The following is a 17,937-nucleotide window of genomic DNA, read 5'->3' as shown; positions in this document are numbered from 1 at the left end:
TATCTTTTAAATAATAAATACTCACTTGATAGTCATTTAATAAAAACAAATGACATTGTAATGAATATGAATTTAAAAAAGAATTTTATCAATATTAACAATCGGATTTGTATTTATAAAATATAAATAATAGAGAGGTTACATTCCTTGAAATAAAAGTAGGATGGTTAAATTTTAAATATCTGAAGGGTATTTAGCTTTTATGTTATAGAATTGTTTGGTGTTTTTATAGAAAATAATTATATTGTTTGATAAAAATAAAAGGTTTTTTAATTTATTTATTTTATAATTTTAATCTTATAAATATAATATTAGTTTTGAATAAAATTAAATATCATAATTTGGTTTTTAACAAAAAAATCATTTATCTCAAATATTAATGAAAACACATTTTTAACATCGAGTAATAATTAGCTACTAACTTATTTATCATGTTACCACTTTAAAAAAATTTGTATCAATTAAAATTTTAACATCATTGTGAAACATATTTTTAAAAGTTGAAAAGTTATTTTCAATGAAATGAAAAAGTTGAACAGTTTATCGAATATACTCTAAATAAATGAGATAATAATAATTTTTAATTCTAGTTATGAAATTAAAAGCTTTAATTATCAAGTAATTATAATTTGTTGGTATTTTTTTTATGTTGTAGTCGAATTTTATATAAAATTTGAGATATATAACTGTTAACTCAAAAATGACAAAATTAAGTTCTCAATGTTTAATAGCTCTTATATCGTGTTGTGTGTAGTTCTTTTAGTTCTATTTATATTTTATTTCCTAAATACTCTTTCAAGGTTAGTCTCTTAATTTTAATATAATCTTTAAAATTATTTATAGTTTCTCCTCAATCTATAAATAAGAGGATAATACATTTCAACGTATTCAAACCGACGTTTTCTCACATTGACAATAATAGTATAATACCCATGCGAGTTAAGACTCAACCGGCAATTAAATTCTTAACTTTTTAAATTCTCCCAAACATACATTAAAATGTAAAATATTTTTCTTAAATAATATTTTGTTATGCTCAAATATTATTTATTTAATAAAAAATTATAAAATTGTTAATATAAAATAGGAAGGGAAGGTTCTTGTTGTGGGTTGGATTGAACAAAACAAATAAAATCATATAAAAGTTGTATATTTTAACGCATTGGCTGAATATATTTTATGTGATAATTTTAAATAAAATCATTTACTAATTAATTATATATATATATATATTACAAAGATAATAATAGATTTAATTGATCACATCACATGGAGCCCCATATGCCCAACACACTGAATCCCAATACCCTTTTAACTTCCCACTGGTTTCCTTTTTGGAAACATCACTACCATTCCCATTCCTGTTCAACAAAACAAATGCTTGATTTGTCTTCTAACTTCATTTTTAATATTATAAAACATTTTTGTAAATGTCTGGATTTTATAATTAATAATAATTTAGCTAGCAGTTTAACACTACCATCTTCATTCTGCTAAAACCACATTTTCAAATTTATTCCGTAAACAAATAAATGTATTATTTACTATGAAAAAAATTATAATTACCAATAAAAATAATCATTAAGAGATCGGCCCGTATAAATAATGAGTTAGTAAAAGCAAAGAGGAACGAATACAAATATTTTACGTGCAAAATTCAAAGAGAGAAAAATCACGGACAAAAGATGTATTGACTTTTTACTAAATGAGTAGACAAACGAGAATACAATATGAAGAAAATAAATTTAAATGTATTAAATATTTATTACCCAAAACACCGAATAAAAAGTTTAAAATCTCGAAGAGTAAACCGTTAAACAAAATCCTAAATCTCATAGAACACTCACAAAAGGGGTATAAAATAATCTCTATAATTACCAAAACTCATATGCAACTTCAAATCGGCGTATCAAAACAGGGATACAAGCTCCCTTTAAATAGGCTAGGATTAGAGTTTTAATGATACTAAAATATCCTTAAAATAATCAGAGCCTAATTGGGAGAAGAAATTCTGCTTGAAGCCTAAAACATGAGTCCCAAATAGGAGAACACGTCGGGCTTGTTTTGGCAATCTTCGATTGCTCGTCAATTATCATCTAATGTGTCTGCAACGTGTCCGATAAATGTCAGGGACACCCCACACTAAAAATATATATTTTTTTTACATAAAATTAATTTAAATGATTTATTATTATTAGTTTAAAACAATTTATCTTTTTCACTCGTAAAAGTGAGTGATGAATTCTAGACTTCTAGTATTAATTGTACACTTCTCTAACTCTGGTAATCTAATTAAGTGACGTGGTCAAATAATAATTAAATCATGATTTGTTCATAATTAAGTGACGTGATTGACATTTTATATTAATCCTTAAAGTTGAAATCTTAACACTGTGACCCTTTTTTTCTTCTTAATTTTGTAAAATATATAAAAGAAATAATAAAAAGTATCCACGAATATTAAGATTTCAATATTAAATTTTAAATTTCATGAAATTATTTTATGTACCCTATTCATAATATTTAGTCTATCTTCAATTATTTAATTATATTTCAACAATTTATTTTCACACCATTAACACATAATTTTTATAATTTTTACTCTGAACTTCTAACCCCAAACTTTAAATCTTGAAGTCGAATCCTAAATCTTAAACCTTAAACGAGTCCAGGTTCAAGACTTAGAGTTCAGAGTTTGGGTAAAAACTTTACCAAAATTATATGTCACTGACATAAAACAATTACTAAAATATTACTAAATAATTAAAAAATATAGATAATATAAAGAGAAAAGTTGATAAAATAATTTTACCTCAATTTCAAAATTTACTACGAGTGAATTCCACGTTTTAATGGGATATGTTATTTTGCATGAATGACTGATAGTTTAGTGAATTGCAAATGTCTTTTTCTTATTACACTTTAAAAACAATTTTTAAATGAGAAATTAACTCATTCACTTTTAATTTCACAATCTTAGCAAGTGGACATATATCTGGATATAATTAAAAAACAAAAGTTAAAAATAAACGTGAGAAACATACAAATTCTTAATATGCATGTGAATTACAAACAAAAGATTTCACTACTGATATATCAAAAATATTTTTTTATATTACCATCATATATTTTAACTCAAACAAAATTAAAAAAATAATCATATTTTATATTTATTTTTCAAATTAAAAGATTTAACCTTACTCGCAAGCTATAAAACTCTACTATTATAATCATGCTTGAATCAAATATTTTGATACACCAAAAGAGCTAAATTAGGGTTATATGTGGAAAAAAAATCTGGTTAAATAGTTTTTTTTTTAATTTAGGAAAATAGATTAATTTTGAAAAGAGAATTAGTTAGATACGTTTTCTGTACAGTTGGCAAGAATATGTACCAACTGAACCTGTTTTTTTTTCTTTAACTAAGGAGAGAGAAAGAAAAGCGCGTCCAATTAAGTGTGTTTTTTCTCAATTAGAAAGAAAAAAATTATAGAAAAAAAAAACTTACTTTCTTAAATTTGAAAAAAAAAAACCTATTTTACAAAATAATTTTTTTTCCAGCGTGAATGCATAATTCAGTCCCAAAAAGGCACTTGTGGCATGTTTAAATTTTCTATAGAAATGTATTAGAATTTTGTCATAAAATAATATTTTAAATTTTTTTCCTAGCAATTAACATACTTTTTTATATTCTTAACTTAAAAGAAGTTAGTACGAAAAAGCGTTAAAAAAAAAAAAGAAATCTAGGCGCACAATATGTTTGTACATAAAAAGAACAATAGTGCAATTCTGATAATAAAAAAAATTCCACAATCCGCAAAAATAATTACTAAAAAACAAACAGAAAATCAAAATTTAAAAAAAAAAAAAAGTGGAAGATTTTGAGTAGATCTTTTAGGGGAATAGGGGGGTGGGTCCCAACTAAGAAAGAGACACGTGGCATTCATGCGAGTGGTAGTGATATTGATCATAGGAGAGAGGAGAGGTAAGGAAAGATGGGGGAGGCACATGGGCGGTGTTTGGTTCAAGAAAACCATGTGATCACATGTGCTTTCCGTGGGTCCCCTTTTTTCTTTTTTTTTTTCTTTTCTATGGACCTATCCGCAGGTGATCCCAGACAATCCGTTTGATCGCCACTCGCTTCCGACTGCGTTTGGGGATTCCCGTCAATGTTTTCTTTTATATTTCCAGACAGCTTTCCACTCGCTGCATGTGCCCTGTTGTACATTTTGCCTGCTCTTAACCCCTTCACCATGGCACATGCAAAGCACTACACGACAAATCCAGTCACGCGCTTTTGCACAGAGCGTGAATTTCACCGCTCAGCTCATACGAAAAAGAAAAAGAAAAACGCCGTACGCTTGGGGAACCCCGATAACCCCGTGGGGCCTCAATTGCCTTGGCTGGCATTGGCAAAATCTCTGAATATAACACCCCCCCTCTCATCTCATGCACACCCAAAACTCAGCTCCTTTCCTTTTGCTTTGCTTTGCCCCCTCTGTTAATGGAGATCAATGCCGTAAACCAGACAAATACACCCACTTTTTACAGCAAAACCCAGCAAAACCCTTTGATGGGAAGTGCATTGCATGAAGCTTTTCCCACTTTCCAAACAACCCGGGGCACCACCAGGAAAAGGACAGTCTACTTGAAGTCTCAAAACAAGGATTCTTTGAGAGAGGAAGAAGAAGAAGAAGAAGAAGGAGAAGACGATGATGATGATGATGATGAGAGGATAGAAGTAAAAAGAAAGATTGTGGCATTGCAAAGGATAGTTCCAGGAGGTGAAGCATTAGGGGTGGATAAGCTGTTTGAAGAAACTGCTGGGTATATATTAGCTTTGCAGGGTCAAATTAGGGCCATGAGAGTTCTTACAAGCTTTATTGAAGGCATGGATAAACAGAAAAGGAAGCTTGGAGGTTGATCAATTCAAGCACACTGGTTGTTTCTCTCAACTGTAATTTTTTTTTTTTTGTTCTTTTGCCTAGCTAGTTGATGAAGGAGAGCATCATCCCACATTATATTCCCACTTCCCATCCACTTTGATTTTTCATTTTGTTTTGTTTTTTCTTGATTATGGTTTACTACCCTTTTTAACTATTTGAATAGTTCAATATATAATGTGGAGAAAAATCAGAATTAGAAATTATTACTAAATGCAGAGAAATATGTTAACGGATGATTGAAGAAGAATGGAGATAAAGACTACTTTCGGTAATTCATTATTTCTTTTTTACTGGTAAGTTGTGCTTTCATCATGCGTGGGAGGGAAAGTGCTTCATCTTTGGTGTTTTATAATTTTTTTAAATTTTTTATAAACAAAATCCTTTAGATAATTTACGTCCATTTAATTATTATAATTTTAACAATAATTTTAATATTAAACTAAATGAGATTATGATTATATTCTTTTTTAATGAATTAATTATAATAAAATTCGAATCTAGATTACACGAGACAATAAGATATTTAACCATCATACAAACACAAAATTCAAATGATATTATTACAATGATGTCACCTATTGTGTTTATTTGTTGAGTTTAAATCAAAGTGTTGGGATATTTTAGTTCATTCCATTTTGGAAATGTGTGTGTCTCTGCATTGAGAGATGTGCTTGGTATTTACTTTTTTCAGACAAGATTGAGCCCTAGCTTTGTAAACAATTTCTAACAAAATTTTAAGACAACATCTCAAACTCCAAGTATGAACAAACGATTCAAAGTCATAATTGAAACTGTTACTACAAAGTGTGTTTTTAATCTTAAACCATTCTAGAAGGAAAAACCCAAGAAATGAAATTGAAATCACTGTATCATCACATATATTATTGTAACAAATTCAAACACTCCACGTATGGCAATCGCACATCCCAACGAAGAAAACCCTAATTTCATTCCCAAACCAACTTCACTTATCTTCTCACCCATTATTTTTGCAGAAAATGCTGGAGAAAAATTAAAATAAAACACATCATAACAACCTATAAACTCCACCAAGAACTTGAGATTCTGCTTAAGTTTTTTCCCCAAACTGCAAATAAAAAAAGCAGCAGCAGAAGATCAACTATTTATGCTAATTTTGAATTGAGATTTATCAGTGTTAATTATAGATTAAAAAAAAGGTACAATAAAGGATCTATTGATTAGCTTTGAGAACTGTTCGAACTCTTAACAATTACAAAGAAGAATTTGGGGTTTTTAAGTCGAATCTAATAGTGAACATAGAGATCCAATCTCCTACTTGCATGATGAACCACTAGTGATCTAATGTCCTAACATTCTCTCTATGGAACTGCTATATATATATATATATATATATATATACAAGGTTCATCATTGAAGCTTACAATCATATCTAGACATTATAGGGAGCCTTGATTGCTACAATTGTGTCGAATGCCAAGGAGTCTAGTAGCATACTAGTTTAGTTTTAGAACTAGGACTAACTATAGGGCAAGTGAAGGATAAGCAAATTTCCATGGATGGTAAGAAAATAATGTTTATGATGACAGGTTTCCTCACCTTGAATTTATCTGTCAGAGCGCCTTAGAACTTCAAAAAGTCCACAGCAACTCTTCCAAGAAGTTGGCTGCACCGAACGATTACCCACAGATAGAATAGTCTGTCCAAAATGAAAGCAGCTTTCAGCTAATACAAATTCAGGGCCGGAAATATAAACATAATTCTTTCTAATACTAGCTAAGGTTAAGCTATTGACCTGATTTTCTATGCTTTCATGCATGACAGGCTTGTCTTCAACTTCACCAGCATCTCTGGTCTCAACGGGAGGAACATTTGCTGCTTCCAATGAATCTTCAACATTTTGGTTAGAAGACAATTCAGGGGAACCTGATGGATTCCCACCATTATCGTCCGTGATTCCTTGGTCTGCAACAACAACAGCTCCGCCAACCGTGGAGTCATTAGTATCATCCTGTCCCGTTTCCTTTGATTCCACATCTGTTGAGAGTTCGGACACTACAGTGGTATCAGCAGCAGACAACTCCTCTGTTTCTTTAGCATTAGTGTGGTCTAACTCTAGAGATGGTGAAACGTTCTCTTCTGTTTCTTTATCATCCAATTCAGCAACATCAGAGTCTCCCAATTTCTCAACTGATGGCTCGGTATCTTCAGTCAAAGAAACCCCAACTGACTCAGAAACCACTTTCTCCTCAACTGACTCAGAAACCAGTTTCTCCTCTGAATTATCCTCCTTGTCCGAACTGCTACTACTTGAACTGGAATCATCTTCCCCACCATTTACTACACCAAATTCGTCCTTGTTTTCTTCTTCATGCACTTGTACATTCTGGGAATCCTCTACCTCTAGGTTTCCTTTTGAATATTCTTCCATTTGGTAATTGATTTGTTGAAGAATCTGTCCCTAGGGTTTTGTTACGGCAATAACGTATTAAACAACCACCAACGCTTTCTTTCTATATGTCCCTTGGGTTTTCGTGCATGAAAGTCCTCTTCATGTTCGTTAGTGAATGAAAATGAAACAAGAACCTTAAGCGTTAAGGCATACAGAGGGATCTGAACATTAGAAAGAGAAAGAAATAATTAAATACAAGTTGAAAGGCAGTTGAAGAAGGGAAGATGGTGTATGTTCCTAGTTTTCGAACGTGAAAGCACAAGTCAGCCATGACTGATTGTTGAGGTTGAGTTTTAAGAACAAGGACGCACAAGAATGGTAGGTATAAATAAATGGCGATGACCTGTAGCCTTTTTGTAACACCCCTAACCCCAAACTGTTACCGGAACGAGGTTATGAGGTATTACCGGACATATCAGACAACTTACGAATAATTTATAATTAATATAACTTTCATAGTATAATATAATAATTAAGTCCCTATCTTGAACTCTCGAAGTTCAAACACGTATTAAAAGTAGAACGGGACTTGTTCGAGTATTCTAATTTTTTTTTTATAAAAATTTCAGCAGCATTTCTACTTATTTTTACCTAAACCTCCTGCAAATTCAAACCAAAACAACCAACACCAATATTTCACATTCATATACTAATATTTATATTATTAACAAAATTTTAATTTAATAACTATCATAGCATCATTCAAAATTGATTAAAAATTTCATTCATTTAACAACTTAATGTTCATGTATCAAAATATCATGTACTTTCCTTACCATTTCATTTAACCATCTAAATTTAATAATTCATCCTTCACTATCCAAAGTAATATACATATTCAAGTGACTAAATAACACCTATGTACATGCCACCTTTACCCAAAAGAAAAATATACATCACCAAGTTTGTGTTGGAGTCGGGATTATTCTGAATACTGAGCCGGGACACTTGACTTCTACTAACTCACATGACGGAAACAACAGACGTTGAGTATGGATATACTCATGGTATTACTATAAATAAATCAAGACTATTTAACATTAATAAATTACAAACATCAACCATAAATTTTATAATTATTTAAACTACTTTTATATAAAATTATTTTACTTCATAAATCTTAAATTCATAATTTATTTTTCTCATACTAACTCAATTCATAATTTAGTTCATACATTCTTTCTCGTACTTTTCAATAGTGCTAAAACAAATAATCTCATTTTCAAAATTTCATTTCAATTATTTACCCTATTAACAAAGCTCGGATTATGACAGATACGCGGATTCCATCCAAACACACCAGAATGTCCAACCCAAACACACCCGGAATATTGTAAATCCTCCATAACACACCGGTATAATATATCCTCCTAAACACACCAATAAGGCATTAAATGCCTATTCGGATAAACCGAAGTATATAATAACAGAAACATCCTCTCGGCCGAACTACAATCTCTTCGTCACATCACAAATCCAATGGCATATCATTTGTATCGAATCTAATCCGACAAGTTAATAGGGTATTATTTTATTTTTTTTCTAATTTCAATTTCATTTACACAAAAAATTTTCAATACTCATTCAATTCAAATATCTATTATCTTAATTCATATACAAATTAATTTTCACACAAGTGTATACCATCAACACCATACATTTGTCACAATTTATTTATTTTCAATCAATACACTTTTCAAATAATCACATATTCCATAACTCACTTATTCAATTCAATTTGATTCAATTTATATCACTTTCATTTTCACTCAATATTCATATCGATTTCACATACTTACCTCAAGTCTTATTTACCATACATAACAATTAAAATTTCAGCAATCAATAATAATTAAAATTTGAATTATAGTAATACACACCGTAATTCTCCGTTTTAGTCCTCGATGACTTTCTCCTTTCCTTTCGATCTTGATGCTTCCGGTTCTTTGTTGGCTACGAAAATAATAGTAATTTACATTATTATTTACAGCATTAATTATAATAAATAATTAAATTTTCTAAACAACTCCTACCTTATTCCCAATTTAATCCTAACTAAACTTAATTATTTTCTTAATCCAATTCACTCTCTTTTCTATTCAAATTTTGTCTAAACTTATATTTAACTATAAAATTTCCAGCATATTTCCCTAATTTCGAAATTTCTTCAATTTAGTCCCTACAACATAAAACTTATAGCCTAGTTTACAATTTAATCCCTTAATCAATTCTAACTTAGAATTCATTCAATTAAATCCCTAATTCCATAATTTTTCCAACATGAACCCTACTTGGAAACATATAAACTCTTGAACTATCAACTTAATTTCATCAAAATCTTGTTTCAAAGCTCCTAAAATATCAAAATTAACTAAAAAGGACTTAATTGACTTACCAAATTAACTCCAAGCTTCAAATCCTTAATTTTCTCTTTTATTTTTCTTTCCCTTTTCTTTCTCTTTTTCTCCCATGCTTTCCCGTTTTCAACTCTGTTTCTATTTCCTTTTGTTTCTTTATTTCTTTAATTCTTTTATACTTTATTATTTTATTAACATAATATAATATTAATATAATATATTAAAATATCTTTTACTTTAATATTAAGTAAATTAATAATTATATAACAAGTGTACATATTTATATTATTACAAATGTCATTATCTAATTTGCTTATTAAATAAAAATCTCATGATTTAATTAATATAATTAATAATTATAAAATATTTTTATACTTAAATTATAAGTAATTAAATATTTAAATTACAAATGTACCCATACAATTCTTACACATGTGTATTTTATTACCATACAATTGTCTTCTATTTAATTTATTTATAATATATTATCAATTAAATAATCATAACAATTTAATAGAAAACCATAATAATAATCATTATAATATATAAAACCTAAAAAAATCTTTGATTTTATTTCACCAATATGCCACCTCATTTGTAGTCAATGGTTTAATTTCCATTTTAATCCTTTTATTTTCTATTGCTTTATAATTAAACTTTTACCTTTTATTCAATTTAATCCTTTTTATTACTTACTCTAAATTAAGCTAAATTCACTTAATTAGATCCTAATTAGACACACCATTAGGCTCATAAATATTTTTAATAATTATTTTGAACTTATTTCACTAAGACGGAGGCCCTATAACTCACTTTTCCATTGCCTGTGAATTTGTGTCATTACACTTTTTGTTCATTTGTTCTTCCGTAAATATTACCACATATACGCTTCAAATTGTAATTGCATATACGGGTTTTTCTTTGCAACGTTATATTTTTTAACAACAATCGATGTTGAATATATTACCGTTAATTGCGATAAATATCAATAGCTAGGAAGGAATTTTTGGGAATTTAGTCCCCATTCGAGCCTAAGCCTAACTATCACTTAAAATAAAATACAAGATTTTACCCATAAATATTAGGTATAATGGTAAAATATATTACATGTCTAGAGAGAAATTAAATTAAAATATTAAAGATAACATTATTAATATGAGCAATTATGAATCCCAAAAATAAAATCCAAATCATTTGACAGATTTCAAATCAATTCTTTCGAATAGAGTAAATATTTTTTTTTTTGAAAGGTGAATGCAATGTGGGATGGATTTTTCCTTTGAATAATAAGTATGAATTGATTATGGTAATTGCGTGTCCCTTGGTTTAATTATATGAAATTATTATTTTATTTTTGTATAAATAAATTATTAAAAGGTAAAAATGTAATAACGTAATATAAAATATATATTTTATGTTTTAAATAGTTTTTTGAAGAATTATATTTAAACATTTACTTAATTTTAAAAAGATTAAAAATATTAAAGACAAGTAGCAAAAATTAAATCAAAGCAAAGCAGGGAGAGGTGGAGATGGATGCATCCAATTTCCACGGAGATAGTAATGCTTTTCAAATTTATATATTCATAGTGGAACGAGGTAAGTAATAGAATAAAGCATGGTAATTATGAAGCAGTGATGGATTTAAAAATATCTCTACCTCCATTTTACTTAGACCTGGTGGCCCGTTCGAAAAGTGAATAGATTTGGATAAAAATATAGGCTAAAAAAAAGAGTTTGGGCAAAAAAAGATGGTCATTTTCAAAATAAATTAGGCCCTCAAGTAAGATTTTTTGACTTCGGCCCAACTCAGCCCAAAGTTTGAAAAAAAAAAGCTGCTACCTTTTATTATTATATTATTAATATTTATTGTTATTGTTTAGATATTATATAACTTTTATTTTAATATTAATTTATTACAGGCGGGCCGAGCACCCAACCATGATATCCCTAAAAAGGGGTAAAAGGACATTACATTTCAAAACATGGGAATTGAATCCTTAATGGACTTTCTAAAACACTTCAACATTGTGATTTTTCTCACAATATGAACCCAACCCTTTTATTTTAGTAGTTGGTGTTATTGGTAGGAGTCTTGTTGATACCATTTTTAAAGTCCATTTATAAGAAATGGTTTTCCTTTTCCTTATCATTATAAAAATAACTAATATATGGTAGTCCATCTATACGTTGAATGGCATATGCATAATGCAGTCCATCATAAGAAAGTGGGGGAAGGTAGGAGATGAAGATAAACAGCCTCAATCTCTGAATTCAGTAATTTACAGCCCAAGGATTTTGACTATCTTCTCTTCTGTCAAATTTGCTTCATTTATTAACATGAAAACTCATCTAACTTCATTTATCTTGTGATTATTATAAGAAAAAGCTCAGATTAAATGATAATAAGTATTGTTTAAATTTTATTTAAAATTTGTAAAAATAAATGGCACTTAATTATTTTAGCTCTCCTTGTAATTTTTTCGAATCAACAAAATAAATTTAAATCCAACTCACATCGAATTTAAAATTTTCAAATTTAGTTCTCATCAAGTCAAAATCTCATTAATGATTTTTATTATTATATGGGTTTGATCAAATTTTTTTCCTAAAGTGAGGATTAAATTGTTCTTTTATTTTATGTGGAGAGATTAAATTAATATATATACACTGCTGATGCTTATTTTTTACTCAATTTTAAATCTCAATTATTATTTTTTTGCTAAAAATAATTTTTTTAAATTCAACAAATTAGTTCCTTTCAAAAAAATTAGAGCAATTTAAATTCTATTTATTTCAAAAGTGAACAAATAAAGATAATTAATCAAAACATTAATATTTTTTTGTTATTTGTACCTAATTTTGATTGGTATAATAATAAATTTAACCTTTGATGTTTATATATCTTATATAAATATTGGCAGAATGAGTAAATTTGATAAATCAAGTTCAAGTTGACAAATGTGTGAATGTCGTGGGTTAAGTTTATTAAATTAAGACCAAATTGACAAAATGCATAAACTTTAAAAATTAAATCTGTTATTTTATCAATAAAAATATGTACAATTAACAAAAAAAACACATAAACAATAATTAATTGTCATTAGTTGCTTACTTTTGAAACCGATAATGATCAAGTTGCTTTAATTTTTTTAAAGAGACCAATTTACTTAATATCAAAATTAAGGGACTAGAAAAGTTTTTTTTACTTTTTATATTTATGATTTAACATATATATTAATCCATTTAAAAATTAAATTCAATGTATATCAAGATAGGAAGTCCGTAAAATTTATGGTTAATGTTCTTGGTAAGTTGCTTTATAATTTTGCAAATAACCTCTTTTATTACATTCAATTATTAAATGATAGTATAATTATTCTCAATATATTTAAATAAATGAATAATACTTTACGGTGAACTTCAACCTACGTTTTTATATACCAACAATAACACACGACTCAATCGATGCTGATGTGAATTTTAATTTATCAAATAAGTTACAAAGTCCCAGGTATAATATAATCTAACCATATGACGCAACTTGTCGTCCATTCACTCTCCTCAGCTCCATCTGGTTGGTGCTAAACACGCGAAGGAGTAGATCGTGAGTGGAATACTCCCCTACCCCACTATGAATTACTTCCTGATTACGGCTCTTTTGATGCACTCACCCACACGCATCTCTCCGTTCGTTTGACCGGAGGCCACTCACTACCGTACACGTGTACGTTAAACATAGAGGTCGAAAACAAGATCCAGTGATTAAACGAACAGAGAAAGACCGACGAAGATCTGAAATCGAACGAACGAAGGTAAGGCTGCTGAGAATTTCTTTGTTTCATTGTGTATCTTTAATTTAGTTTTGATATTCATCGGTGGTTGTTGTTCTAATTGTGTTGATCGATGAGGTTTTTTTTTTTTTTTGGTTCTGTAGATTTGGGGTGTTTTGTCGTTGGATTGGTGTTTAAAACTTGGGGGCAGTCTCGACAGATTGGAGAGGGTGACAACAACCACCACTGTGGTGAAGCACCGGCTCAGGCTAATTGGAGTTAGGGGATTCAACTAGCCAACAGCCTGCTCACTGCAGTGTCTGATGACTCTTCAAGTCTTGATAAGCAGCAGGTTGTGGCAGATGACAGAGCAGTAAAGCCTGGTTCTGAGAAGCAAGGGAAGGTGAGGAGATCCAGAAACTGGAGAGTGAGGTTAATTTGTGTGGGGCAAATAATTGGGCTTAATAATCCCAGTGTTCCTTTTACTCACTCTGTTGATTTTGGATGCAAGGGGGATTCAATCAGAGGTAGCTTGGTGGCCATTTCTGAGGAGCCTTTCAAGCAACCAAGACCATCGAATCTGTTGAATATTTTTTAGGGTAAACTAAAATTAATTTAGCATGAGATTGAAAATTGATTTTAAAAATTAGGGCGAAATTTACTTTTTGAAAAAGTTGAGATAATACAACTTTTGGTCCCTAAATTTGGTAAGTAGGTCCATATTGGTGAACTTTTTTTAATGGATTTTGAGTTTTAAAGTTAAAAATAGTTATTCATTTAATTTCATTCTGATAATGATTATGAAAAAAAAAAAAAAGGATAATGTAACTTTTGGTACCTGAACTTAATAAGTAGATCCACGTTGGTTTTTGAATTTGACAACTAGGTTTACTTTACAACTTGTATATTTTTTTTCACTTTGGCACTTAAATTGACAATTAGGTCCATCTTTATCCTTAAACTTGAAAAATCTAAAAGTTTAATGATATAGCATTTTGAGTTTGAAAATTAAAAAAAAAATAGATGATGATGTGGTACAATTTCAGTGTCATATTCAATGTTTTTAATAATCAAACTTATGGTTGAATAAGTTAGACCATCTCTTTTCAATTTAACCAATTTGATTATTGGACCAACAATAATTAAATAAATAATTAAAAATTTATAAAAATTTAAAAAGGCAAGTGAAATAAGTTCTACTTTTTTTAGATTCTTATGAATTTTTAATTATTGTTGAACTGGTTGAATTGGTATCAAGAATTGGTGATCTAACTAGTTTAACGATCGATTCGATTATTAAAACATTAAATATGATACTCTAAGATCATACCACATCATCATCTAAACTTTTTTTTTCAAGTGATAATGTGTCAGAATCTCAGAGCGTTACATTATTAAACTTTTAAATTTTTTAAGCTCATGAATCAAAATAACTCTAGTTGTCAAGTTAAAGTGTCAAAATGAACCAAAAAATAAAATAAAACAAGTATCAAAATTAACCTAATTATGAATTTTAAAGGAGGTCAATATAGACTTACTTACCAAGTACAAATGCCAAAAATAATTTGTAAAAGATAAAAGTTATAAATTTTGTTGTTAGTTCTTTTTTTAACTTGGGTTGAAATTCCAATCTTAAAACTTGGTTTGAAAAATATGTGATGATGATTGTTTTATTTTGAAATCATGATTTGACTCAATAATAAATGTAGCCTTATATATATATATATATATATGTATTGTTTAAATTATGTTTTGATATTATTAAATATTATTTTTATATAAAAATAATATTATTGATTTATTATATTTCAATCATTAAATTGTTAAATATTATTAAAAATAAAACAACAATTTAATCGACACGATATATGATGTTTTTAGATAAATTTTTTCATTTCAAATTGTACATTGAATTTTTATTTTTTATTTTTATTTTTACAAAAGATTTGAGAAGATAAACGAGATAAACTTAATTTATTGTATTTTATAATTAAAGATTTTGTTGAAAAAATTGATATGGAAAACGTTTGAATTAAGATAGTAAAATTTTAAAGAAAATCATAAAATGATATTTACAATAATAAATCTGATAAAATATAATACATATATTTCCAAGCTTAGGAGAGTCAAAAACGTAAATCTAGGATATCGAGTTTTGCATAATGATGTACTGAATATGCTACTATTTCTTCCTTATTCTGCATAATGATGTAATGAATAATAAATGGTTGTTTTCTCTTTGAGTGCGGATTGTTTTCATTTTCCACCTAACTATTGACGAGCCAAAGAGAAAATAATTAATTTTAAACCAACAACTTATAGTAAAGTAGTAAACATCGATATTTGTATATAACTATTATATGAAGTTTAGTCACTTGTTATAGCTTGATTATGGGTGAAGTTAAAAAAATTTTAAGTGTGGAAATTAAATTATAATTTTTACGATAATAAAATTATAATTTTATTATTTTAATAGTTTATATATTTATAATTTTTAAAAGATTAAATTAAATTTTATTCTTTCACAAGGATAAAAATATAATTTTATTTTTACTAATTTAAATTTTTAAAATTTTTAAAAGGCCTAAATAAAAATTTTCTATTTTAAAGCTCTTATCAATTCCTAACTATGCTTCTGATCTTTAGATAATTTTAAAACTTGAAATAAAACACACTTGAAAACCATTTTCACTTGTTAAATATATGGTCCTACTTGATGCATCGTAAACAAGGTACATTAAACAAAGCTCTAAACCAAGTAAACATGCACAGAAAAAAGTTAGATGAAATTTGTCATAATTCAAAAAAAAAAAAAAAAAGAAGAAGAAAGAAAATAAAATTTATAGTATAAACAAGATCTATAACATTTTCTTCCGTCATAACTCATTAGCCAAATATTCTCAAAACAAAAGAACTTTGAGTATTAAAAATAGAATAACATTTATCTTTATTTATAGAATTTTTCATTTTGAGTTTTATTGAGGGAAGGTCTCTTTCTGGATTGGTACCAACCTTCAAAGAAAGTATTGTTCTTAAGATGTTTGTACTCAATTTTAGTATTAAGATTTTGTCTTTCAACTCCGTGGAGAGCCCTCGACAGGTTCACAAAGTTTAGTGGGAGTGCCTAGTTCACCAAGGAAATGTTTAAGCATTTTGACCCTGGTGGGGTTTGAACTAATGCCCTTAAAGAGTCTTAGTGGGTAAGAACACTATAACTTGGTCCTAGATCTTATCAGAGCAATCCCTTAGGAGAGTGTGAGATTTATACCTTTAGGAGTCATACTTTTAGGAGAGTGAATCCTTAAGAGGGTGTAAAAGTTAGACCTTAAGAGTTGTACCTTTAGGAGAGTAAACCCTTAGGATGGTGCGAGAGTTGTATCTTTTAGGAGTTGTAGGGGAGTAATCCTTTAAGGGGTGTGGGGTTTAGGATGGTGTGAGAGTTGTATCTTTTAGGAGTTGTAGGGGAGTAATCCTTTAAGGGGTGTGAGAGTTGTAAAATTGAGCAACAAATAATGAGTTGTGGTTTGAGATTATGCTCGTGGGAAATCGTTCGGAAATATGCTTGAGGACAGTTCAGCAATAAGTAATGAGCCATCGTTTGGAATTGTACTTGTAGGCAACTGCTTAGGATTACGCTTGAGGACGGTTCACCCTTGGAGGGCAAAGAGCCATAAAGTCAAGCAATAAGTAATGGTCAATTGTCCAAAGTTACATTCATGGCAGCCATTTAGAATTATACTTAAGGACAATTCACCCTTGGAGGACGGAGAGGTGTAAAGTTGAGCAATAAGTAATGAACCACCATTCGAGATTAAATTTGTAGGGAATTGTTTAAAATTACGCTAGAGAACGATTTACCTTAAAGGACAAAAAATTATAAAGTTGAGCAATAAATAAAGAGTGACCATATAAGATAACACTAAATTTTTAGATTTCGAATTTATTAAAAGTTTACGCCTCGTATTTGCAAGGGTACCAACCCATATTGGTGAGGAGTTCACAACCCCAAATTCGCTTCTTCTTCTTTTTTTTTTTTTATGTGTAATACAACTAATGATGGGTTTTATAACCACTTGTTCATGAGGGTTCATATACTATATTTTTTCATATATAAATTAGGAGGGGAGTAACCCTTAATTTTCAAAATGGTGAGGGGTATATAATTGACCAATAAAGCCACGATCAAAGAACTGGGAATTCTTTTCATATAGATGTGTCATTGAAGCCATGACAAACAGTCTCGTCGGAAATGCTGGTGTATAATTTTTTCGCAAGAGGTGTTTGATGTCAATTTACTTGCTTTAAAATTTTTAAAAAATACTATTATGGGTTTTTGAGGTGAATTTCATTTAAATAAATCATTTTAATTGATTTTAAAGATTAAATATAGATTTATATTCACCGCATAAATTATTAATGTAAAATTTTAA

At 28.8% G+C, this 17,937-nt stretch overlaps 2 protein-coding genes and 1 long non-coding RNA gene across 3 annotated transcripts; 2 read left to right on the top strand and 1 right to left on the bottom strand.

Moving 5' to 3' along the window:
• The first annotated feature begins 3,764 nt into the window (after positions 1 to 3,764).
• Positions 3,765 to 5,157, top strand: LOC108472486 (transcription factor PAR1-like). Its single transcript, XM_017774024.2, has one exon. It carries the CDS (start codon positions 4,505 to 4,507, stop codon positions 4,922 to 4,924), a length of 420 nt encoding a protein of 139 aa, XP_017629513.1. The 5' UTR covers positions 3,765 to 4,504; the 3' UTR covers positions 4,925 to 5,157.
• A 615-nt stretch (positions 5,158 to 5,772) lies between these two features.
• On the bottom strand, positions 5,773 to 7,637 carry LOC108470908 (uncharacterized). The gene is made up of 3 exons (XM_017772428.2): positions 6,721 to 7,637; positions 6,525 to 6,624; positions 5,773 to 6,033 (listed from the first exon to the last, which is right to left on the bottom strand). Exons 1-2 carry the CDS (start codon positions 7,354 to 7,356, stop codon positions 6,532 to 6,534), a joined length of 729 nt encoding a protein of 242 aa, XP_017627917.1. The 5' UTR covers positions 7,357 to 7,637; the 3' UTR covers positions 5,773 to 6,033; positions 6,525 to 6,531.
• A 5,458-nt stretch (positions 7,638 to 13,095) lies between these two features.
• Positions 13,096 to 14,273, top strand: LOC108472607 (uncharacterized). The gene is made up of 2 exons (XR_001869569.2): positions 13,096 to 13,549; positions 13,672 to 14,273. It is a non-coding gene; the product is annotated as an uncharacterized LOC108472607 (long non-coding RNA).
• The last annotated feature ends 3,664 nt before the right edge of the window (positions 14,274 to 17,937 follow it).

The sequence above is a fragment of the Gossypium arboreum genome, chromosome 11, assembly GCF_025698485.1.
Source record: "Gossypium arboreum isolate Shixiya-1 chromosome 11, ASM2569848v2, whole genome shotgun sequence".
NCBI lineage: Eukaryota > Viridiplantae > Streptophyta > Magnoliopsida > Malvales > Malvaceae > Gossypium > Gossypium arboreum.
This window is presented reverse-complemented; position numbering and strand designations above follow the sequence as displayed.

Coding starts and splice junctions, on each gene's coding strand:
- LOC108472486 (XM_017774024.2), top strand. CDS start 4,505: ATGGAGATCAATGCCGTAAACCAGACAAATACACCCACTTTTTACAGC.
- LOC108470908 (XM_017772428.2), bottom strand. CDS start 7,356: ATGGAAGAATATTCAAAAGGAAACCTAGAGGTAGAGGATTCCCAGAAT. Junction 6,625..6,720: donor ATGAAAGCATAGAAAATCAG/GTCAATAGCTTA, acceptor CATTTTGGACAG/ACTATTCTATCTGTGGGTAA.